This window comes from Phyllostomus hastatus, unplaced genomic scaffold (assembly GCF_019186645.2).
Source record: "Phyllostomus hastatus isolate PE091 unplaced genomic scaffold, TTU_PhHast_1.1 phas_contig_40, whole genome shotgun sequence".
Taxonomy (NCBI): domain Eukaryota; kingdom Metazoa; phylum Chordata; class Mammalia; order Chiroptera; family Phyllostomidae; genus Phyllostomus; species Phyllostomus hastatus.
The window spans coordinates 56,529,820-56,555,740 of record NW_025333872.1 but is presented as its reverse complement, the minus strand read 5'-3'; the positions used below and the strand labels follow the sequence as shown (position 1 = coordinate 56,555,740).

Below are 25,921 nucleotides of genomic sequence, written 5' to 3'. Positions count from 1 at the left end.
TGTTCGTCCACCCACAGTCCAGAAGTCGGGATGAAAGGCCCTCCCTGGGTACTGAGGATGGACTTGCCATCGATAAACGTGTTTAAGGGTCCAGAAACGATATCAAATGTCTCAGGCCTTTCAAGGAGGAAGTGTGCCAGTTCCGTGACTGGAATCCCTATGCAGTGCAGCCAGCCCAGGGGCTGGGTCTCGGCCCCTGCGGAAGCAGCCCCCACACGTGCTGACTGACTGGCTGGATCAGGGGGCACTGCCCGCCCCCCCGTCCCTTGAGCACCAGAGTAGGATGAAACCTTATTACAGTCTGTCTGTATTTTCTGCACAACTGCTCTGGTTTTCAGGGTATAAACTTGTCCCTTCTATCATTCAGATAATGGGATAGAAGTGCCTCAACTCAGCCAGCACTTTCCCATCCCCAGGGTGGAGAATAGCTTTTCAAGGATGCCTATTTGCAGGGTCACCGTGCTTACCTTCAAGGAGCCCCAATGACCTGGGAAGAGCAGTGCAAACAGTGGCCTTGTCCATTGGAGCAAGAGCCGTGGGAGCCCCTGGGAGAAGTGGCCATCACACCCCAGGGAAAAAATCAGAAATGGCTTCACAGAGGGGTGGCGTGGAAACTGGACTCTGAAGAAAGTAACTTATTAATTGTAATAAAGAGGGCTTTCCACATGCTGGGCCTAGGCAATACAAGGAAGTTAAGAAGGGATCCCCATCCTCAGGAACTTTTCAGACTAGTGAAGGGCACAGAAAGGGAGCGGCAAGTGCAGTACACAGGGACGAGGTGGGCCTGGGGAGGAGCTGCCGGGCAGCGGAGGGAGGCAGTGGTGCAGACAGGCTCCCCATGGGGCATTGCCTGAGCGGTCCACCAAGGCTTGACGGGCTGCAGAAATTGCCCAGGGGAGATGAGGAAAAGACTAACAAGGCAGAGACAGCTCCGTGTGCAAGGACTGAGAAGGGGGATGAGAGCAGCGGTATCAGGAAAGAGGTCCTAACTCAGCATGGGTGCAGTGCGGGTGGGGCTGATGGGCTGAGAGCCCAGCAGGGGCCACTGGAAGGGCTTTGCTTGCCCTTGGCTTTGCCTCTATAGGCCACTGAAACCAACGAAGAGTTAGAAGCTGGGTTCGACATGTGTCTGGGTGGGGCCAAGTTGAAGCTGGTTAAGGAAGCCAGGACTCTGGCCCCTGAGGTGGAGGGGGAGCCACCTGAGTCTTGAGCGCATTTGCATCTGGGCCTCGGCCTTTGGCTGTGCCCTTGGGCAGTGTGGGCTGGCACCTGTAGGCCTGCTTCCGGCTCAGGCTGCCCTCCCGGTGTCAAAGGAACACCTGCAGGGCAGAGCTGTGAAGCCAGCTCCACATGGGTGACCCCATAGAGTCTGGAACACATCCCAGGAGAGCCCTGGTGAGACTAAGTGGTCCCTCTTTCCACAGCCCCATCTTCCCATTATGTGTAAGCCACGGTGGCAGGGGCTGTGAGCCCTACTCTCTTCCAGGGTCCCCTCAGCATCAGACATGGGCCTTGTGTTCAGGGTGGTTGGAAAACCACCCAGGAAGACAGTGCCTAATTCTTCTCAGAAAGCAGACTGGTCTCAGAACTTCCCCCCACCCAGTAAGCATGGTGGGTGGTAACCATTAACACTCAGCACCTCTGGTTTCATTTAACATGTGGGCTGCTTCAGAACAAAACCAAATCACGGCCACAAACTTACAGGAAGTCAAAATGACTCTGCATGAAGATGTCAACCGTTTTTCTCCAGGTCAGATGTATGACCTCTGGCACCAAACCTCCTGGGTTTGAATCCCATTCTGCAATTTGCTGCCTGTGTGATCCTGGGAGATACTAAAATCACTGAGCTTCTGCTTCTTCATAGGTAATAAACAGAAAATAACAGGACCTTCCTCACAGGGTTACTGTGAATATTAAATGAGGCTAATAACACATGCTTGATACAGGCTAGTAGTTGTCTGCATTATTATTTCTATTTCTCTTTATACACAGTTTTGCTAGCCCAGGAGGACTGTGTACTCAGGGAACACAGAGCTTAAGAGAAGTAAGAGAAGGACTACGAGGTGTACTGATGTCTAACTGGATGCTGCGGAATCTTTTCATGTTGAGACAAAGGTGTCTTTTGTTTCCAGAAGGGTCAAAATGTTTGCTCGACAATCTTGGACTACAGACAAAAGCAAAATCAATACCCCGGATGATTGGCTCTATGGCCAAATCCAGACGAATACAGCTATCAGGGACGCTGCAGCAGACAGCCACGGCAGGGTGCCCCAGCCCCCCGCACCTCCGCAGCTGGGCCACGGGGTTCCGATGGGGCTGTCCTCACACACACAGCCCACGCCAGGAACCTTCGAGACACCACAAGGGAAACAAATGAGTTCTCCAGAACCTACTCCTAGGATGCGCTCTTAGAGGAAAACGCTGTTTGTGCCTGAGTTTTTAACCAACACTTCGTTTTTGACTAAACCAAGTCAGTGTGGGGCTCCGGGCAAGTCAGGTGGCCTCTCTAGGCTTGTTTCCTCATAGGCACAACAAGAGACCGATGAGGTCTACATTGACTAGAACCATGTATTGACTTACTTTGCACCTCAGAAACTTTCTGATGTTTAATTCAGGCATGATGGGAAAACCAGAGTGGCCCACCCCACTCACACAAAGCTAAACAGAGGCCCCTCCCAGCCCACAAGGTGAGACAGTAAGTACGCTGGTGGGAAGGAGGCCATGGAGAGGCTCTGCATTTTAGAGAGGGCTTTTTCAGCCTTCCACCCGCAGCCTGGGAGTGGCAGGCCGGGGCTTAGAGAGCACGTGGGAAGGCCAGCACAGGCCCAGGAGCTCACTCCACACGCGCTGCGGCATGTGGTCAGCAGCTGACCCTCCAACAGACGGGAGGGCTCTGGTCTGCAGAGAAGGGTGACCCATGGTAGGTGGGGAAGGGCCAGCATCACCCCTATATAGCCACATCCTTTCCAACTTACTAGATTTCTTTTTACAAAATTTTCCCTGGAGGAAAGAAATGAACACATCAGTGACAAGGACAATAATAACAAGTCATAATAATGAGAAAAGCCAAATAAGCCCATGTAAGTGCATTTTTCTTAGAGATTTATTTTTGTTTGATGAATCTGACACCAGTCAGGGAGAGAGGAGAATGTTGGGAGCCCCGCAGGGAAATGAGCGCCCAGAGGAAGGGCTGCTGCCTCCTGCATGGGAGGGGTGGCGTTGGTGGGGGGGGGGTTGGGTGGTTTAATCTGTTGCTGGAAGTTTTCCTTTTGTTCACTTTTATAAATCTCTCCCGGGCTTGCGAGCTTCCCCTCCCACCCACCTCCCTCCCCCCTGCCCCCCAATTTCATTTTTAAAAAGCGAGCTCGCTCGCCAGGTGTGTCCCCCAAGCTCTCACAGCTCTAATAAATAAGGAGCACCTGTAAAACAGTAGCTTGACTTGTGAAGTGACTCTGTACAAAGGAGAATATAGAAATACAGTATGTACACCGCATCCACGGGCCTGTGGTGCTTCAAGGCCAGCGTGACACTGACTCGGCCTCGCCACCCGCCCGCCCGTCACCCCTCCTGCGGCCGGCTCGGCGGCCTTATAGGCAGGGGCAGCTGGACCCCTCCAGAGGGAACAATTGCTTTATTTGAGTTAGTAAACAGATACACTGAATCACAAGGTGATTTGATTTTTTTGTTTGTTTTCTTCTTTTTTGGATTTTTTTCTTCTTTTTTCTTTTTTTTTTTCTGTACTCATCAGAACGGGATACTCCACGACTGTCTCACCAACTCAGTGCCAGTACACATGCGCTAGAGGACTTCTGGACTCGCAGCTACGACTGTACAAGTGCACACAAGAAAATCTACCCTGTTATCCTCCACCCACTGATTGAGGATCGAATTGCACATTTCTCTTAACCATGACAGGAGAAAGCAAACAGTGAAACAGAATCATGGGTGATCTTTCTCACTTTCCCTCTTGTTTTCATTGGTTCGTCCATACCATTCTAATTATCATGAAAGGGCTCTGCGTATGGAGAGATTGCTTCATTGACTTCCTGGATCACCGAAAACCGTCAGGGTTGAAATTTCATCCAAGTCTTTCGTGACGCCCAGCAAATATTCCCCCTTGGATTATTTTACACCTTGAGGGCATTTTGGTCTTCAGTTCAACACTCTTGCTCTGTTCCCAAATGGGGCGCTATTTAGGGGAATTTAAAGAGAAAGCTGAGAAGAATAAACATTTACCGAGTTCTCTTGGCATTCGGTCTCTGAAAAACCACAGTATAAACTATTCATGCTGCTTCTTACATCTGTCAAATCGAAAATTAAAAGCCATAAAAGTGTAACACTGAAAATATGGCATTAAAAAGGATAAAGGTGGCCTTTGTAAAAATAACAAGAAAAGTATATCAGCCAATAAAATATTCTAACTCTTCATTTAAAAGTGCATCCTGGGCAGGACAGAGATGAGCCTGAAGTGCTGGGACTCCAGTGCGACCCCTTTCTGCCATCAAAACGTGAACAGTATAGGTCCGAAACCATACAATGCAAATCACAATTCTTCGTGTAGCAGCAAAACCACAGCAGTTTTTAAAAAGTGTAAAAAAAGATTTTTGTTTTCAAATCCGTATGATCTTCCAGCCTCACCCTCTGAGTCTGGAGGATGGAGCGGGGAGAATACCGACATTGGTCCTTGTGGCTTGTTGGTGCTTTGTGTTTTTTTAAAACCAAGGGTGAAATCCCTAAGTTCCTCTGGGGAGAAGCAGAGATGGAGGCAGCAGGAAGGCTGGGCCTGCGTGCTGGGTCCACGGCGTGCTGGCTTCTCTGGGCTGGAGGCCACGGAGGGAGGGCTGCTTCCTCGGGGATGCTTAATGACAGGAAGCAGCTTTATTTGCTTGAGTTTTAGCCAGAGGGGGTGGTGAGCTGACCAGCTGGTGTCATTGGATGTCGTGACATGGCTTGCTCTGCGCCCTTTCTCCATGCAAGGTACCCTGTGAGTGAGTGTTCCTGGAAAAGAGGAGAAGGGGCCTGTCAGCATCCACCGGACCAAACCTCCCCTCCCCCCGGGCTGGGGAGATCCCACGCGCCAGTCGGAGAAGTGCTTTCTCCAGCCGGCGGGTCGGGCCTGCAACGACACCCCAGAATTAAGGCAGCACAGCGTGACTTCGGCATGACTTCCATTCACATTTCTGCTCCGGGTCAGCCCTGCCAGCTTTGTGTGAGCAAATGAAACTTGAATCACTTTATGGAATACCACAACGAGCATGGCGCGCCACGCCCTGCCCCGAAGACCACAGCAGCATCCTCTGCCACTGGGCAACTTTCACCCTCCACATCACAGCTCCAGCTGGCGGGAAGACTTTTGAGTTGCCAAGGTCACCTCAAAGCCAGGCAAAGTCACCACGAGACCCTGAAGCTCCAGGTCTCACCCCTGCACTCCAGGCAACACTCCTGGTGTTTGCCGCAGAGGGGGAAAGCCAAGAGATTCACTTCTCAGCCCAGGGAACATTGCTGTGGGCACAGGGACTCCTCTTCAGAGATTTCTTACAGAGGCCCCCTCTGTAAGAAATGCCCCCTCTGTGGGTCTCGCCTGACAGAGGTGAGCCATGCAGATCTCTTTACATCAAAACTGAACAGCAGCTCGGGACTGGAAGGCGAGAAACCAGCCAGGCCTTGGGGTCCTGGAGTAGAGGCTCTGAACAGCCTTGGTCACCAGCAAAGTAAGTTTCTGGGAAACGCCCACCCCAACTTTCATCACAGATGTTAGGCTCTGCCTCACTGTCTCTACTGGTTTATTCCATGCGCTGCCAGTCCTTTGGTTTAAAGTGTGCCTTCCTAAGGACACTCGGTCAGTCCCAATGAGCAGCCATTTAGAAGTCTGCCAACTCAACTATGAAGTCCCTGAGGTCTGGGGCTGTGTCTATTTTGCTCACATCTCTACACCCAGTCCCTAGTTCAGCTGAACGCACATTTGTCAGATGAATGAGGGTCAAGCAGCTCTTGTCCCCGCCGCCCCCAAACAGGACCCTTTTCTTCCTGCCAGTCAATGGGAATGTCAGAAATGGGCAGGGGTAACGCTTGGCTAACTGATGTGGTGACAGGGCGCTCATAAACATCTTTACAGCTGCTGAGGTTATTCCTAGAACAATGAACAAATCATATCAGAGAGGCGAGAGTTTAGAACTTAAAGGGACCCCAGAGATAACATACTACAATTTCCTCATTTTATAGGTGAAGAGGTGGAGGCCACACGGAGACCTGGAAACCTGCTCCGAGCGAGCGTCTGCAGCAGGAACTCAGCCCAGGTGTGAGGAGGTGCAAGTGCCCGCTGGGAGGGCTAAGTGCAAGCTTGTGCTTTGAACCCTGCTCTCCAAACCCTGGTGTTAATGGTAATGATAATAATGACCAACCAAAGACAAGGTTTGAAACTCTAAATGTACACAACAGGAAATGCCTGAGTTCCCCAAATCACACTAAATCACCAGATCTGTGTGCACTTACTCTGCACATTAAATAACCAAAGTGAACATGCAAAACACCACAAATATGCAATGGGGGTGGAATTATAAGGCCATGGAAACCTTTCTATTTGGCATGGTCCGATTTGGAAATGTGGATGTTTATCTCTGAATAAAGAGCTCACTTTGATTTCTTTCTTTCCTTCCTCCCTTCCTTCTTTTAGAATGAGACAACAGCAAGAAAGGATACAAAAACAAAAATACCAAGAGCCACCCTCAAATGAAAGACCACAGAGGACTGGGAAGGCGCCTCAGACTCGACAAAGAGAGCCAGAGACACAAGTGCAGCTCCTTCTGGGGACAACTCCTTTTCATTTGGGGAGTGCAGCCTGCAACTTGCTGTGGGAGAAGGGAAACCATTCCCACCTCTGAGCTTGGGACCAAAAGGGATCAAGTTTTATAGTCAGGGGGGGCCTCCGAATCCTTTCTTTAAAAAAGGAAAAGGAAAAAAAAGTGTTTACCACTTTCTTCCAGTGACTCGGAAACACCGCCATTTTGAATTACTCAAGAATGCTGCAACTGCTTTTTCAAGGACGTAGCTTTTTCTCCTTAATGTAATCATGACCCCCCAAAGGAAGATTACTTCTCAAATAAGTTTCTTTATATTCAAATCACCTTTGGACAAGTGCCAAACATGGGCAGCATCGGCGTACTTGGAGAAAATTTCAAGGCTTTCATAAGGGACTGGGAAAACGGGATTATAATGAGAGCCATTCTGGACCCTTAACTACAGCATTTGCCATCCCAAACACTATAATAATCATTATTATTCTCTGGTATCTATTATTGTCTGGTAAATAATACGTGTTTTCCCCAAAGTTCTAAAGGCTGCAGCTGCACCACACTCTATTTTTTGCAGCCCCACTCCCGCTGCTTTGAAAGCCTCCTCGCACCGAGCTCATTTTCAAGAATGGCAAAGCAGACAATTTGTGCCACTTCCTTCCCTCTCGCCATCTCTTTGAAGTGTCTGGGACACCCACAAAGGCCAGACGGTGGCAGTACAAGTCCCCTTCTGCTGAAAACTTTTGAGGAGGGGGTTGGCTCTGAAATCCTCCTCACTTGTTCTCCTGGCCAGAGTTCAGAGCAGTCCCCTTGTCGGCGACACAGGAATAGACTCTGGGGAACCAAGCGTGGGCCTCACCTTCCTGACAGCCTTCCGTAGGCAACTCAAGGGCAGGGAGGAAGCAAGCCTGAAGCTTTAAAATGGGATCGTGGCAGGAAGCTCCAGAGCCTGAGCCGGTTCCAACTTTGCCCTGGCCAAGCAGAGGGATCGTATGGAAAATCTGTCCTCTCTGCCGACATTTCTTGGTGTGAGCAAAGGGTAAAAGAGCACAGTAAGACACAGACTCAAGTTACAATCTGGTGTGACCCCTAACCAGCAGTGTGACCTCTGACCTATTCCTTAACCCGCCCCCCTCCAAGCCTTGATTCCTTCTCTGTGAAACGGGGGCCTGGGTGAGATTTCCTATTACATCTTCCATCTCTCACATTCTGTGACTGAAGGATGTTTGGACCAAAGCCAGCACCAACTAGGGAGGATTGTCAGGTTGAGCAGTTGAATATTAACCTATTATCAGTGTGTAAGGGAAACTTAATTTCTGGACCCCCAAATCCAAAGTTTCAGAGAGCCTCTGTTAATCTCTCTCTCTCTCTCTCTCTCTCTCTCTCTCTCTCCCCCACCCCTCTCTCTCACTTCAGATAGAGATTTATGGAATGTTCCTCAAGGCAAGGGGTTCTGCAGAAGGGGCTATAGTTGTGCCTTACATTTGGGTTTTCCTCTGCACTGGGGTCTGTCTGAAGGCAGAACAACCCAGGGCCCTGCTACATGGAACATCGCTGCATATCCTTTGTCCCTTACACCACGCATGTGCCGTGTGTGAAGGCCAGCTCCACCACGAGTGGTCTCCAGCAAGGTGCCTTCAGAATCCCGGGCCCACTTGCCCCCTTGGCCAGAGGAACAAAGCGTCTTCCTCATGGACTTGCACCTGCACGTTGGATGCACGGAGAGAGCCTCTGTCCACCTGGCACTTCTCCTTTTTTGCAGGAAAGCACTGCCGAGAATGTGACCGCGTTACTCACCCACTTTTATCACATAAGAATGTTCAGAGAATTACAGAGAACATAATTGTGCCTGAGTACTAATACATTCTTTCAGCTGACACCGCCAAAATACGGCCATTCTTTCCTTTTCTCCTTTGGCCTTTACTGCCTAAGACTCACGCGGGTTGCACTTAAAAGGAATCTTCCAAGTAACCACTCACCAAAGTAAATGTGTGTCCCGCGGAAAATATCTTATTCTCTCTCCCAAATCAGTTCCTCCATGGTGCTGCAGTACGCCTCTCCAGGAAACCTGCTTTGATGAATCTGATCCATTTTCCAAACTTTTACTCTCCTTCCCTTCCTCAGATATCTTTGTAATTAGCATAATGAAAATCCAGCAGACTGTCCTGTCTTACATGCTTAGCAGGCAAGCTCCCCCTGTCTGTTCATGTTTACTCCCAGCAGTCCAAAACCCCGTGGCACCAACTCTGTGATGTGCAGGAAATGCCTGTTGCCAAGCCGACCTGCCTTTGTCCAATTACCCAGGCCCGACCAGTGACGCCACTCACTCAGGCACGTCGACCCATCACTTATCACAGTTAAATACAGCCATTAAGTGCTGGCTTCAGCTGTGCTGTTTATCTGGGACAATAACCAGTCCCTGAGGACTAGGCTGTTCTCAGGTAGCTGCAGCTATTCTGGGACACTCAAAAGGGTAGAGCCCTGCGGTCAATGAACAGAGCCACCTGCACCAGCTGATAAACCCAGGTGTGATGCCAGATAGTGGTCTCCAACTGAGCCCATCCCAGAAAGAGCTATGACTTGGTGAGGTTTTGCCAAAAAAAATTGTTCTTTCTCCCTCCCTGTCAACCGTGGCTTCCCAAAGAGTTGCAAAATGGCTTTTATCAAAATGGAAAGCATTTTCATTTATGAAGTGAGTGGCATCTTTTTTCTTATAGTTCAATAATTGATGATAGTCATTAAAAAAATCCCTTCTCCTACTAGTGCGACTGTTATGGAAAATAACCCACAGTGGGGAAAGGGGTGTGGGGACCGCGGGTCTGCTGCAGCCTAGCTCAGTGCTGGGCTCCAGGCCGAATCACAGCTCCATCCCCCCCATGCTGCTAACAAAATGGCTCTGACAAGCTAAGGCGCATGTGTATTTTTTAAAAAAGAAATTTAACTACAGGCTTTTCTTTTTTAAAAAAATAATTTTCTTCTTTAGCAATATTTCTCTTTTTTAAAAGATTTTATTTATTTATTTTTAGAGAGAGGGGAAGGGAGAAAGATAGTGAGAAAAACATCAATGTGTGGTTGCCTCTCCCGTGCCCCCTACTGGGGACCTGGCCTGCAACCCAGGCCTGTGCCCTGACTGGGAATCGAACTGGCAACCCTTTGGTTCACAGGCCAGCAGTCAATCCACTGAGCCACACCAGCCAGGGCTCTTATTTTATTATTTAATCAATAAAAATAGCAAACATACAAGACCTCCTACTGGGATAACTCTGTCTTTAATTCTTTGTTTTATAAATTAAAGTTTTGGTTCTCTTCGCTTAGCTGATTCTATGAGTTAAATGGTCAGAGAGGTCTGTTTACTCTTACAAGTCATCAGTGCTCTTTCTTGCTGGCCTCCGGAAGTTTCTGGCAAAGAATCCTGAGCCATGAGCCCTGACTGGTGCACTCACAAAAGTACCTTCACCTGGACAGTGGACCGACTGACCGTCTTTAACTCCCTCAAATCCTTTCTGGAACCTGAGAGTTCAAGCAAACCCAGTGACCCTGTCTCTAGCTCTTTCCTAACAGTACGGAGGGATCTATGACTAGCAGTGTGCATTTTTACAGAAGCACTGGAGCAGGGGGTTAATTCATTCACAAGAGAAAAATAAAAAAGAATTACATGGTGAGGCTGATGGTCAGCATGAAATTTTGAAGACAAGCCTAGAGCCGGATGCCCCTTGGCTCTTAGCACCAAGCACGTCCCCTGCTGGTGTGGCAGCCTGGGGCGTCCTCCGAGAAAGCAGCCAGATTGTACCGGACACCTGTGCTGTGTCAAACACTGTGCTGGGCACTTTCATCTACTTATTTCACTTACACATTTACTTCACTGAAACAACAGTATTACTGAAGTGTTGGTTAGCATCCCCATTTTATAGGTGAGGAAACTTTCCCAGGAAGGTTAAGGAAATTACTTGTTCAAGGTCACTGCTAGAAAGGGGCAAGCTGGGCTGGAGTCAGCTGCTGTGACCCCGACGTCCACGCTCCCCTCCCAGGGCCGCTGCCCCTAGTCCAGGTGTCCTCCTTCCCCTTGAGCTGACAGGAGGGTCCAAATGCCAGAGCTGTGAGGGGCACTAGAGACTACACAGTTCAACCTCCCTTGCTTTGCAAAAGAGAACTCCGAGAAGTTATTTAATTAAAAGAAATAATTATGTTTTCATTCAAGTCCCATTGGTACACACACCAGCTGATGCCGGTTCGTGTGCATTCCAAAATTCTGCCTGGGACAGAAAAAAAGCCAGTGTTCATTGTGCGAAGACTGACTTTGTTATTTCTCCATCTTACATGAGCAGAGGCATTCTAAGTTTAAACAAAGAAAAAGAAAGAACTCAGAGAGAACAGCAGCGTTACGTGGCAAGTGGCTATGGTGCACGGATCGATAACAGATCATGAGGCGTCAGAAGAGGCCTGGAAGTGCCATCTCCCTGACACTTGACTTATTCTTTCTTTACAGCCGGCCCACGAGCAGGGAGAGAGGGTGGCTGAGTCTTCCGGAAAACCGCACTATAAAGAATAAGAGCGAGCATCCTGGTTCCCCGCTGTGCCCCACCCCCAACAGCCAAGGAGATGGAGGGTGTGGTTAATAATTGCTTTTCTGCAACCCTTCAACCCCAGACATTCTGGCACAACCAATCTCCTCTCTGAAACCAGCCGCCCGAGGTGAGGAGGCGATGCCACGGGAGGCAAAAATATGACTCTGGCCCTTGGCACAGGGTATGTAACTCAAGCAGCTTTGGTCGCATCCAGTGTCCCACTGAGAGGAAGACCGGTGATGGCTCAGGTTCTAATCCTGGCTGCACCACACTGTGACCTTGAGCATTTGTTCTGTCCTGGTATCTACTTGTTAAAGTGGAACCAGGCATCTTATGAGAATTTCTGGAATGGTTTCCCTAACCTCCAAGACTGACAGCATGGAAGTGTCATGACACATCTGAGGGAAGTAGTTCTGGGCTGCAGAGGCCACTATGACAATTCTTATCAAGTACCTACTATGTGCCAGGTACCTCCTGGGCATTTAAACTTACGCTATTTACATTGGAGCCTGATAACTCTGCGAAGTAGTGATTATCTTCATTTTTGTGTGTGTGAATAAGACGTCCTCAGAGGTTCTACATGGAGGCTCTGGAGCCAGGCCACCAGTCAGATCCCAATGCTGCCGTTTACTAGCCAATGACACTGGGTAGGAGAGAGCTGCTCTGTGCCTCAGTTTCTCCATCTGTAAAGTGGGTTTAATAATGGTATTCCCCCATAGGGTCGTTGTGGGCATGCAACATTTGGGATACTATGTATATACAGAAAATGCTCACTAAATATTAGCTGTTACAATGATTAAAAATGCAGGCACAAAGAGGTTATAAAACTTGTCCAAACACTCTCAGCTGGTAAGCGACACAGCTGGTTTTCAAATCTCGGCAGGTCTCTCTTCATCCCCCTGCTCTCCTCCCAGGAGCCGTAGCCCTTCCAATAGGACAGCAACTGCCATTGCTGGACACCTGTGAAGTGCTGCTCTCTCCGCATTTTCTTACCTGTCCCTCACAGCACTGTCATTGTCACTCATGACCTGGAGACTAAAGCTCCGAGCGGCTCAATCACATCCTCCCACACCTAGCTAGCCACTCTGCCAGGATCTGAACCAGGTGAGCCCAATGCCAAGGCCGATGCTCTGATCCGTGAAACCACACTGCTGCCTTCCCTCACTACGGGGAACCACTGCTGCCACATGTAGCAGCTTCAGAAGGTCTACAGCCCAGGAAGTCAAGAAAGATAAACAGACATCTCCAACAGTTGCAAATTTCCTTTAAAGGACCTGTAGGCCTGGGGAGGGTCTGATTCAGATTCTGTGCAGATCCCCGAAGGTGTCTGAGGTAGAGCAAGCTAGCCAAGCCTTACGGTGGCTCTTTGGTCCAAGGACAGGGCTTTGGGCATCGCTATGGCCACTGTCCAGTCTCTGTGTCCACCAGCAGGGAAGTCTTCTAGGTGGTCAGGAGAGTTGCCAGCTGCCTCTGTGCACTGCACCACAGTCCCCACCTAGCCATCCCTCCCCTGCTCGCCCAAGGCTCAGGGCAGCTGGTGGGTGAGAGGGCGGAGCCTGTTTCTGTGGCAGTTGGGGCCCAGCCAGCATGTCTTGAGTGGACTTTAGAATGCTCTGGCGTTGTGAGGTTTCCTTCCATGGTGTGCTGTGAAGCCTCCTAAGTCCTACTCGGGGCATGCAGAAGGGAGTTCTTCCTCCCACCACATTGCAACAATGTCTGTACACACCTATAATATAGACAAGGCTGCCTCCACACCTCACACTGTAGGGGTAACATTCCACAACGTGGAGAATGACCCGCTGGTAACTGGCCTGTCATCAGAATGCAACCATCAGCTTTAGTGATGCCAGTGTTTCTCCCGCTTCCTTTCAGTCTATGAGCAGCTGCTAAAGTAATTGTCCTCAAACACAGACTCCAACCTGCCACTCCTCAGCTCGAGGTCACAGTGCTGCTGCCTAACCCGTGGAGTGAAAATTCCACAACCTCCTGCTCCTCTACCTACCTGCTCTCCTCCAGCCTCCCCTCCTGCTCCTCCCCCTGCCCCTCCCTGTCCGCAGTGCGAGCCCTTTGCTCCAGCCAAGGGAAGGGGACAGTCAACCCTAATGTGACTAGCTCTTCTCAGCATCCCTGTTTTTTTTACATCCCAAGGCATCCCTTATTCCTGCACTCCCGACTGCCAGTCCATGTCCCTCCCCGATGCTAGAACCTAATTCCAAATCACCTGCTTTATGGGACATGCGTGGAATCAGTGTTCGATACTGTTAGTTAAACATGGGTGTGCTGCATCCTCTAGGGAAATGAATAAAGACCATCTCGGAACCGCAAATAAGTGAGAGGGACTGACTCCCTGTACTGGGACATAATTAGGAGCTTATTTCGCTTTGTGCACTGTAATAGGTGAGTTAGGTATAACTTAAGAACTCCAAATATAGGATTTTTAAAAAACATATTCCTGTGCATAGGCCACACACACACACACACACACACACACACAACAGAGGACAAGACGATCAGATTATCAGACAGTAAGGGGTGCTATGAAAACCAGAACTAGAACCCTGAATGGTGGTGGCCCTTCATCTTCACTTGCAAAGTCATGTTTTTTTTCTCAAAATATTTTTCATAGTTTTCCAATTAGCATTTGGGATTCATACTGCTCAAACTTTGGTGGATAGGAAAATAGATATCAAATCCCATATTTATGATGCCATCCTATTAAATGAGAGGAATAGAGGGACCTGGATGTATTTTTGGTTTGGCAAATTGTAGAACCATTTTTTTCAAACATTTGGGGTTTCTCTAAAACCAAAACTTATTTTGCCAAGCACTTTGGCCCTAATTTTTAAACCCATGTGTATTTTAAAAGAAATTTAATCTATATGTTTCTGACTCATTTACACTTAACTCATGAAAATTCTGTTTGGTAAGAGCTATTCGATGTCCAAGCAAGTTTACGAGCTTTTTAAAGCCATCTTCCCCCCGTCCTTACGAGAAAGTTGTACTTCGCCAGCCATACGAGAGTGTGAGCTCCAGAGGCCTGTGGTCAGTTTGAAATTTATAACCTTCTAAGCTTACACGAATTCTGAGTTTGGAAAAAAAGTTTCCTCTCCTCTTTTTCATACTAAGTGCTCAAGGGGCTCTCTATGATAAAGACGGTGCCCCATGTCTCAGTTTCCAAGGTGAATAGTGAAGGATTCAATCTCCCCACCACCAAACTGCCCCTCAGATATTCAGGAGGCACAGTGTGACACTTTAAATTCACGGGGACACGGATGCACACCCAACACGCTAATGGAAAGTTCGGCTAATTCCTCTTAGGGGAAGAGAAAGAAGTGGACGCAACACAATCTCAAGTTGAACGTTTTACCTTTGGAGGACTGGGGAGCTTTTGTAAAGTCAGTCCAAGACAACCCACCCTGTTTCTAACTTCTCGTACATTTTAGAAATGAGCTGAATCTACTAAAAGCGGCATTTGAATTAGAACCAGAAACGCAGGAAGAACGTGCGTGCGTGCTGCGGTGACCTCACCCTGCGCCTTCCGCACAGGACCGGGCTCAGATACTGCTCGATGAGCGCCGGCTGGGGGCGGGGCGCTTTTGGATAGAGTACTGAATATGGCTTATAAATATTTAAAGTATAAGCATCTAACAAATCATAATGACAAAGTTTTACATTTAACCACATGTGCTCCAAATATCTTGAAATTACTCTAAATATGGGTTTAAAATATCAAAAGGGCCTATTGATGGGATGCAGAACTCCGCAGAGCAACTTAAACCTGATCATTCTTGCTCCCACGTCGCCCAATCTGCACCGTTCTTAAAGTGTGCGTGTGTGGATTTCTTTAGAAGGAGATCAGGTTACAGTCTGAATTTCCAAAACAAGAGTTGAAGAATGAAATATAGGGTTTCCCCTTCTCTCACCAAATGCAGCTTAGCCACTTTGCTTCTAGATAATTTGTTATTGTAGGTCGGCTCAAATGTAAGACAGTAACATTTTAGAAACACTCGGTGAACTGAGCCAGCTGCGAGGAGGGTAGCATTACAAATTGAGACACATGTTGGACGGGAATGCCATTCATTTTCAATACCAGAAACACGGCAGGGGAAGTAAGCCATGCAAATGAGGGACAGATATACTTTTTAATTGCAGTTTTTGGATGTTAGGTCAATGTTTTATATCAATTGAGGCCATAAAGTATGTTTTCCCTTCTGTTCTTTAAGTGCTATCAGCCACATTCTTACTTCCCTTTCCTCCCAACACAAAACACAGCTCGCTAGCAAAGGGAGCCGGGGAGCCAGAGGTTGGTTCAAGGGGGAAATGATGAGACAACTAGCGGGACAGCCAAACGTCTGGCTGGGGTGAGGCTGGGGGACAGGACGGGGTGGGGGGGGGGGCTCTGGTTAGTCACAGCCCCGACCCCACAGGTGCATGGAAAGGCGGCTCTGCTAGTGTGTGTCCTCTCTATCCCGAGGTGCGCGCTCAGGCAACAGGGTAAGACTGCGCAAGCGCGTGCTGGCTCAGAGCCACAGCTCTCGGGCCTAGCCGCACAGAGTTCAGGGCTCTCCGAGGTGACCTGACTGGTTTCCAACATAAGAATGTTCAGTACACTTGGGAGCTATTTTAAAGCAGGGGAGACTAATTCCAAATTTTTGTTGTTACTGCGTTTGCTCCAGTGATTTTCACTAGAATCTTTTAAATGGCCCTTGAAATAATTTGTGTGCGTTTCCCGTCCTTGTTCATGGCCTCGCGTTTTCAATCCTGACCCCACCCTACTTTTTCTGCAAGCAGAATGCTGTGGAAATTCACAACTCTGATGAACTCTCTGTGGTTAGTGTTTAGAGCTGGCATCTGAGATGGCATTTATTCCTTCTCCTTGATGCCAGCTGGTACACTGTTTATCTTTTAAAGCTAATTTATTTGTTTCTCTGAAATAAATTCCTCTGATGCTCTTGAGGCATTACAAAAAGGTTGGCACGTGCAAACCACAGGGCCTTTACATGCCTCCACACAAAAAAGTGTCATGCATTTAAAATGGCAACTGAAGCACCCAGGACAGGGGGAAGGAAAGAAGAGCGCTAGCCTCTGCTCCCTTGGCACAATCTTTTTGACAAGAGAGCCTGGCAACGGCAGTGGTAGGGGTGGAGGTAAGTGTTCCACTACATGAGGTAAGTGTTCCATGCTGTAGTGTATTTTGGTCTTCAAACACCTCTGCCCCTCCGCAATGCTTGTCTGCACGAAGGTAGGTGTAAGTGATTGAACCATGATGCCCAGGCGGCCGCTCAGGCTGGCAAGGGAGTGATTCATTGGAAACCAGATGGGGAGCTTATTTTCAATGCCCTTCTGGGCAATGGTTTGTTAGTAGCTAGTTGAACGTTTTCCCCATTCCAAGCACACTCTCTCCAGGTGAAGGAGCACGCTAGGGAGCTGGGGAGGATGGGGCGCACGCCCAGACACGGCCACATGAATGCCCTGGTGTTTACTGAGCTGCCCACTTGTCGGACTCTTGCCATTCCCCTCCCTTGGCCTCCACAGCAGAGTGGAAGTTTTTCCACGGAAGGACTATGTCTCCCTATACAGTATGAACTTTGAAAGTCCAAGTGTGGGGGATGTATCTCTCACGTCTCTCTCCTTACTTCCCTCTTCTCCTTTTGTCACAGGCATTCACAGGATGTGGTGACTAGAAGAGAGGTCTGTACAACCTTTAGCATTTCGTTACTAAGGCAATCTTATGGAGGCTAGTGCTACATTATATAATTTCCGCGATATTAGGTCCACAGCCAGCCAAAACTGCTAAAAATAAACCCTCAGTCTTAAAGAAAACTTACAATGAACTCAGCTTCCTCAGAGTAAAGGAAAACTCCAACTTCCACACTGCTTGGTGGTAATACAAGATAATCCTTCAGAGATGGAAGGCATACTTTGTTCTGAAGCCAAAACTACCCAATCTGCCTTTTTAAAATTCTGCCTGATCCTGTAGAAGGAACTGCTAAAGGCCACCCATAGACGAGTCTGTGGAGCCAGCGGACCGGCCTCAGGGAGCGGCCACGTGGACCAGAAGGTCTGCGATCAGGCCAGGACGAAGGCTGCCCTGCGTGCCCGCAAGAGGGAGTTCCTCTTTCAAGTCTGTGCTCTAAGCACTTCTCTTGCCCAACCTTGGTCCCAGCCCTGCTGAAGATGCAGGGGCGTGGCTACACCTGAAAGAAATAAATACCCAGTCACACATGTCATTTCCTACTCCATCATAATCGCATTGGAATAATATCCAAAAGCCAGATGCTGGCACATTAAAGCCCTCCTTCAATCCCCTTGTCATAAGGTTTAAAATAGTCCCAGCAGTACTGGGCAAGATGCGTCTAACTCTGATCTTGACACTGTTTATTCCAGAAATCTCTCCTCTGTGAGTCTGAAATGAGCACGGCAAGCAACCCCCCTGGCTCCTCACCACTCATGCGCGTGCATGCTGCAGACCCGGAGGTTTCTCAAGCCTCTTGGAATGACCTACACCTAGAGCTGGACAGCCACCTGCACGAGAACAGCGAGGATTTTAACATCAAGGATTATGACAGCATTAACATTCCCAATAATCAAGTACCAGAACATTAAATCTGAAGTCTGGTACAGGATTCGCACACCCCATTCAGACTGATTTCCTCTCCTCGCTCTGTCTTTCTTCTTTATCTTGCTTTAAAAGTGATACCTATAGTAATATATCAAACGTATGGACCTGACTTCCCAGGAAGCCTACCTACTACTCTCTCAAACTTCTTGGCCAGAGAAACTGAACTGGCAAAAGTTACATGTGATTTCCACCCTTTTGGCTCTCCTAATGATGCAACCCCCCTGGCCTGTCTTGAAACAGCCTTTTCTGAAATTGTGGCTCCATGACCAGACTAATAATTAAACTCTAAACTCCAAGAAGCCAACACAACAGCTGCCTCCTCCAGCTCTCCTGAAGAAAAACTAACGCGGGAGGCAGCCCTGCTGCCGAGGCCGGGGGAGCCCCTTGCCACTGGGGCCGGGAAAAGAGTCTCTTAGCTTCTTTCTGGCTCTAGGAGCACAGAAGAACACGGGGGAACACAGAAGTGGGAAGCTGTATGGACTTGTTGCTGCTCAGGGATGGAAAAAGTGAGGGTGAAGGGTTACTCAGGGTACACATTTTTTCCATTGATTGTTTTACTTAAAAAGAATATGTCATTTCCCTGGAAAATCGAGGAGGGGGGATATTTTCTTTAAATATTTTCAGACATTTGCAAATGGTTACTCTGAACTCCCCGATGTACCATAAACAAGTGTAAACTGTAGAAATTCAGAAAATGTGCAAATACAAACAGTTATCCCCAAGCTTCAAGGCAACGACGGAGAAGGGTGTATTCCATTTATAAATGGAATTCTTTGTGGATAGAATAGTTTGGGAAATGTTTATACACTGTTTTCCTTATTATTTTGGGGGATATTTTTTCCCAGCTTAACAGAAGCTGCAGAACTGGTATTTGGAGTCTTAAAAGTTGAAGATTAAAGAAGTTTGCAACCTTTTAGAATCTTCACCTAAACTTAATTAGCTCTGCATGTGGGAAAATATCTGCTATTAAAATAATTTGTCATTGTATCAACAAAGAAGAATGCATAAAGTCAGGTAACCAGGAGCAGAATAACTTCAACATGGAAAAAATACTATACATTGACAAGAACTAGCAAATATGATTACTTCTTTGAAGATAACTGTAGCTACCTGGATTATTGATTCAAGATACAGTCTGCCCTGAATCCATTTAATATGAAAACAAAGTTATACAGTATGAGAGTGGCGGCATAGTGGCAAGAATGAAGAACCCTGATTGAAGTTACTGACAGACTTTCCTACGAGAAATAATATAATGAGTCACCAACAAGCAGGCGGAAAAATCACTCGCCTGCGCCTCACCCACCAAACTCAGGTTTGGATTTGGCTTCTGACGCTTTCCACTTTGGCTTTAACTCGTCAGCAAACAGTGCCCACTGTCAGGGCACAAAAGGCATCTAGTCTCTTACTTAACACATGCATTTCCAATTCCACAGCCATACGAACGGGCTGGGTCTCTGAAGGCACAGAAGAAGAACAGCACCACGTGGGCACAGAAAATCAGGAAGGGCCCGAGGAGGTGAGTGAATTACGCAGGCTGAGACTGCTGCGGAAGCCGCGGAACTACAGAGGGCGCGAGCACATGTGATTTACTGGAGGAGAGGCGGTCCTTCCCCCGTCTTAAATCACCTTCCTTGTCACCCTGCGGTAACTGGCAAAGCCTGAGTGTCTCTGACTTTAGAGAAAAGCTGTAATTTCTTGGAGGGACCCATCATAAAAAAAAACTCTCTAATTTCAAGCGGCTGTGGGAAATTTCATCTTACTTCTTCTGAAATTGGCTAAAGCCAGGTTAATGTTTTTAGTAATGACTCAGGTCCACACACAAGACCCTCACCTGATTCTTTATTCAGAAACATATATCATCCAAATGGCCATAATATATTTAATGCTTTTATGTTCCATGGGCCCCATGCTACTTATGGACCAGGGGCACCGTTCTCGACCTCGTCACTTCTCACTCCAGTAACAGTAGTAAAATCTTTCACCTTCCCATTCTTCCCTTTATGTCATTTGAATGAGTGATGTTAGAATTTGTGTAAAATTACAATTCCCAATGCTTCCTGGTTTTCTGAAGGCCATCACTTTTTTTGTCCCATATCTTCTCATTAGTCACTGCTTTGTTAACCAGGTGAAACTACTCTGGTGGAGAAATCAGGGGCATTTTCAATTCGGGCGACTCTCAGAAGGCTGAGGCCATCTGTCTTCAGACAGCAGAATTTTTAAATGTAAAATCAAGAAGAAGTGAACTCACTTTGAGTATTCTCCTCCTACTGGCACACCCATCAATGGACAAGGAAACCTCAGATTGTAATGGCTGAGCATCCCTTCTTGCACCCTCATCCACCAAGCCCCCCTCTCTGGCCCTGTGCTTCCCAGGCAAACTCTGGCTGTAAGCTACATAGGTGCCTGTGTTGACATGCTACACTTAGGGACAATGGTCTGGACATGCATACCACATCAAGTGTTCTGCACCACACCTATATTTCCCGCTGTGGAGTAGAGTTGTTATTCTAGATTTTTTTGTTGTTGTAAAAACAAAAATTGAACACTGTCAATTAAAAAGAAAAGACTTGAACCCTATCTAAGTTGGTAGGTAGGCTTGGTTCTTCTCTAGGAACTTTCCCCTAAGACAACTGAGGTGGATAAAAGAATTTTATCGAGATTGTAATAAAGGGACCAATTAGCCTATTCTCTTACAGAAAGGCTAAAAGAAAGGCTTAAAGAAAATGTGGCTTGAGTCAGACAGGCTGAATTTGAATCTTGAATCTGCTTACTAACTTGATGATCTCGGGCAAGTCATTTAATTTCTGTCTCAGTTCCTCATCAGTAGGATGAAGGCAATAATAACTGTCATATGGATCCAATCTAAAAAAAAATGCTCCTGAACAACATTCGGACGACAGCCTGTGTACACAAACGTGAGCAACCGCTCTTCCCACGCACTCCACTTCCCCCACCAGGCCTCCTGCCCCCTGGGTGTACATCCCCAGCGACTGTAAATGCCCGAGGGTGGGCACTGCGTCACATCCACCTTTGTGTCTCTCCAGCTTCTGGGAGCTGTGCACAAGTTTCATGAATGTTCCTTTCTTTTCCTTTCCTTTCCATAAAGAGTTAACACACCTCAACTGGATGTTAGCATGTTTGCTGCCCTCTTGGAAAAGGGGGAGAGCTCCAGGCTCTGGGTTGGGCAGACCTAAGTTGAACACCGGTTCCCCTACTCACCAGCTCTGACTTGAATGACATCTCCAAGCCTCATCTTCCTCCTTGGTAAGAGGAAGATGATGCCAATTCCACCAGGATTGGTGGGAGGTGCCAAATCTCGCTATCGGGAGCACACCACACATGCGAGATCCCCTTCCCCTTACTGAAATTCTGGACTCACTATCAATGGCTCACTTGGCATTAAGCAGGATCCCCTGCTGGGGTCAGAAGTGTACACTCTCATCCACTGCAGCGATGTGGCCCCTTTTCTCCGTCAGAGCCTCCCACTGTCTGCAGAGCTGAGCCACCCACCAGCTGAACTGCTGATTTTCTCCAAAACTCCGGAGAAAGCACAGCTGGTCAGTGGTGCTGGAAGCATGCCCTGGGGAGTGCTGGTTGGTGACACAGGAAGGAAGAGATCCCACGAGCAGGAGCTGTGAGCCGCTGCTCCAACGCTCTGCCTGGCACAGGGGGCTCGCTGGCGCGGGCTCCGCGGGCATGAGCATGTAAGAAGGGTAGTTTTTGTTTTCATCTCGTAAACGGAACCCCGCGGTTATCGAGAAAATGTGGTGAGTTGGGACATTCCGCCTATGAGTATAGCAGCTCCAGGAAGCTGCCCAGCTTACCTTTACCAAAGCCCTTTGAACCTCATGATGGAATATTTACCGGCCTTGAGTACCTTCCTCCACACCTCTTCCTCTTTTTCGATAAGGTGAATTACAGAGGTGAGCATAATAATAAAAGTGTAATTAAGGAGATGGCGGTTCAAGTGAGGTTCGGGACTGGGCTTCAGCATTAGGAAAGTGACCTTGGGCATGGCACTTACATGCTGTGACCCACTTTCATCAGCTGTAAAATGAGAATGATGTTGGATCAAAATAAATGATAGTGACCACACAAGGTGTATTGTAAAACATGTACGATTAAACCATGATTATCAGTTCAATCTCTCTCACCTCTACCTTGGGGAAAAACAAAAACAAAAACTACGGAGAGGCGCACTGGCTCGCGGAGAGGATTGCCTGGGCGGACATACAAACCTTTTACTTATTCTGATTTCTAATTCGGAGGCACCTCCTTTTGAGCGGAGGCTCCAGGTCCTCGGGCCCGGCGCTGAGCATGGGCGAGGAGATGATGCACGGCGCCAGGGCAGTCTTCTCCGCGGGTTTTGGCACAGGCTGGATCACGCAGCCCGTCTTGGGCAGCATCCGCAGAGCGTAGGCGTGGTCCTCGTCCGCGGGGTTATTAAGGTTCGGGTCTGACTTGTCGCCCCCCGCCAGGGCCTCCTCCCCCATCAGCTTTTTGGCCGCCTCCCCGTCCAGGTGGCAGTTGGAAGCACAGTTGTTCTCCTTGACGGACTCCAGCTCGCTCACTGCGGGCTCTTCGGGCGACAGCAGCTTCTTAGGGGGCGCAGGAGGCGGCGGGGGCTGCTCCGGCGGGGGCTCCGCGCTCTTGGAGCCCTCGGCCGCGGCTCCGCGCGTGCCGTTCACGATGACGTTGCAGGCCGCCGCGGCCTCGGGGCCGGCGGGGGCGCCCGGGCCCGGGTCGCCGGCGGCGGGAGGGCTGCAGTGGCCGTCCCTGCAGCCGCCGCAGGTCCTGCGCTCCGAGGCACCGGGCTCGCGCTCCGCCTTGACGTGCGCGTGCAGCGCGCGGTGGATCACGTTGTGCAGCCGGGCCCGGTGGCCCACGGTCAGGTCGATGACGCCGTCCTGCGGGCCCTGCAGCACGCCAGGGAAGCCGAGCTGGCCGCCTGCTCCCGGGGGGCTGCCGGAGCGCCGCGTCAGGTCCACCACCTCGCCTCGGCTGTGCTCCGCGGGCGCGGGTGCCAGGCTCAGGGCCTGGCCCGAGCAGCCGGGCGGTGAGTCCGCGGACTTGGACGAGCCCTGCTTGGAGTCCCGGGGGGACAGGGAGTGTCCACCTGGCTTGCCTCCTGCTGCCGAGGAATCGCCAGGGGCGCTGGGAATGAAGTTCTCCCCGTTGCTGGAAAATCCGTTGGGGGGCTTGGAATCATTGACGTGAGGGATGGGAATAGGGATGGGGATAGGCACAGGCAGGGGCACGATCACGGGGTATGGCACGAGCAAGGTGGGGGGCGGCACCAGCGGGGCAAGCGACGGCAGCCCAAAATTCATCATTTGGGGCACAGGCATCGGGCCGTTTGGCATCATGCTCACTGGCGGAAACGGGAGACTTGGCAAGGGCGCGCCCGGGGGTGGCGGGGGCAGCAGGCCCGGGGGGTTCCCGGGCATGGTAGGGGTGCTCGGGGGGTGGATGTGGGGTGATAGCATGGGCCGGTGCATGGGACTGGAAGTGGGGCCCAGGTTCCTGGGGCCGCCAGGTGGGGGACCGATGCCTGGGAGCATGGGGTTGGACAGTGGGCTGTTGGGGTTGGAGGCGTGGTGCGGAGGGCCGCGAATGAAGGGCGGGCGGATCTGCTGCATGATCTGCTGTTCCATAAAGATGGGCAGCGGCACCGGGCCGCGGTTGGTCATCACCATGGGAGGGCTGCGGGGCGGGACGCCGAGGGGAGGCCCGATGCTAGCAGGTGGCTGGACAGAGACAGGCGGGATGTTTGCAGTCTCGCTGATGGGCATGGACTTGGGCACTGGCGTGGGGATCTTAGTGACAGAGCAGTTGGCAGTGTCAGACGGAGAGACGGTGGTGGACGCCGATGGGCCAGGGCCCTGGCTTTGGCCAGCTGCAGCCACCGGGGAGGGGGCCTTCCTCCGAGCATCTGTTAGAGGAATATTCCAAGAGTCTGGAGTGAGCAGCTGCACCCCGGTGCCTTCTGCTTTATTTTCCATGGGAGGGTGTAATGTGCTGCACAGCCCAGCTGGAAGATTGGCCTGTGTCTCTTTGTAGAAAATGTCCATTTTGTACTGGTTGAGACATTTTGCACTGCAGAACTGAAGCCGCCTTTCCCCGTCCCCAAAATCCAGATACTCTTTTGTGTGTCTTATGTGCTTGCACCAGTCGCACACCTACAACACAGCAATGAAAGGAAATGAGTGAGACGAGCGGTTCCCTTCGGTAGGTGGCATTTCATGTTTCACGTAAAGGTTCTTTCACACCGTATCACAATTTTTCAAACAGGCTGAAGAAGTGTTTCCCTCTAAAAGGTAAAATTCTTAAATGTTTGTAAAATGATTTCTCCTTGGAAGCCAGAATGGCTTTAGTAATATTAACTCTTGAGAACAGCAATTATTATCATCCCCCTATTTTAAAAACGTAAGAAACTGTGTTGTCTCCTTTAAGGGAGATCTGACCAAAAGGAATACATATTACCTGCCCACACATTTTCACTTGTCAAAGAGGCTCATTGTAAATGCAAAGCTAAATAGTTTTGAAGAGAAGGATTCTCCAGAAAGTTCAATGGGCTTTGAAATATAGCCCCTTAAAATTCTCCTCATGCAAAGTCACTTTACATTATTGACTGCGTTCGATAATGCAGTTGGAAAGGGTATGCTGTGTTAACCAATAACACAAAGCGCAGAACATCATTATGTCTGCCTTCCAAGGGGAAACTTGGAATTAATCATGAAGTCTGTGTGAGGTTTAGCTATTCCCAACCTGTGATGTTGCAGCAAGCTAGAATTATTTTTTGAGCTGTTTGCCCACTCTCTCTCAGTAGTCAGAATTTTTGGTGACATTTCTTGGCATGCAGTCTTATTTAACAACTTTTCAAACACCAGAGAACGTTTTCCAAAAGTTGTTATGGCTCCCCACCCCCCTTCAAATCTACTTACTCCTGGCAAAAGAAGGCATCACCAAATTTATTTTAAAGTTGGGCTGTAGAACTAATTAAAGGCTGAGAGCTTTTCCCAATTGGAAATCACTAGACATCAAAGTTCAAAAAATAGTCATTCTCGGTTTCAGAACCCATTACTTTGGAGAAATTATTGTGATTTCATTAACACATTAATTTTGCAACACCATCAGCTCTCACAGATGGTGAAGGCATGATCTACAATTCAAATATGACTCTTGTTTGCACAAATGTCTTTCCTTCATATGGCATTTTAAACAAGAATTAATATGAGTAATCTTGCCATAGCTATAAACAGATAAACAGATGTCAAAATTTTCAATAGTTCTTTCAGTGCCTTACTTTTTGACTGAACATTACACACACAGTTTTTTTTCTTTTTCTTATCCCCCCTTTTTTATCATTTCCTAAGCACTCAATTCATACAGTAGCAGCAGACTTCTGAAATGCATGCAACGGTGAGTCCATTGAATTTGAGCCTCTCCTCACTAAAGCCCTGGTTCCAATGTTGCTCTGAATGGAACCCTGCTTTTGCTGAGGAGGGTCTCTGTTGTTCTCTTGTTGGTGCGTGTTGTTTTTTTTTAAACTATGATAAATTAATAGCATTGAAAGATGATGCATTTAAATAATGACTGGTCATATCAACTATGCAAACACAACATATGCTGGGCATTTGATTACTCATGCCATTTAACTCTCAGCTTTCTCTGACTATAAACAGTGGTGGCATGCTGGCGTGTGGCTGCGAGTGCACACGCTCATGGCAGATGTGGGTCTGCGAGTGTTAATTCACTCTTTTCCTTCTCACTTTTTTCCACTGATATTTGCAGGTAATATACTTGATGATCTGAGATTGAATAAAAAATACTTATTGGCACACATTCCTTTTTTGTTTGCTCTCACATCACATTTCTCTTTCAATAACTTGTTGACAAAAAAAATAATTTCGATGCTAATATACTCCTGTGTTTCACTA

At 48.7% G+C, this 25,921-nt stretch overlaps 1 protein-coding gene across 2 annotated transcripts in view; it reads right to left on the bottom strand.

Moving 5' to 3' along the window:
* Positions 1 to 3,345: 3,345 nt before the first annotated feature.
* The window catches only part of LOC123822142 (sine oculis binding protein homolog), a 158,587-nt gene continuing 136,011 nt past the window's right edge, over positions 3,346 to 25,921 (bottom strand). For both annotated transcript variants that reach the window (XM_045844076.1, XM_045844077.1), the window contains 2 exons: positions 22,220 to 24,160; positions 3,346 to 4,998 (listed from right to left, as the gene is read on the bottom strand). In XM_045844076.1, coding sequence (XP_045700032.1) covers positions 22,223 to 24,160 — 1,938 coding nt within the window. In that variant the 3' untranslated portion in view covers positions 3,346 to 4,998; positions 22,220 to 22,222. The remainder of the gene's footprint in view (positions 4,999 to 22,219; positions 24,161 to 25,921) is intronic.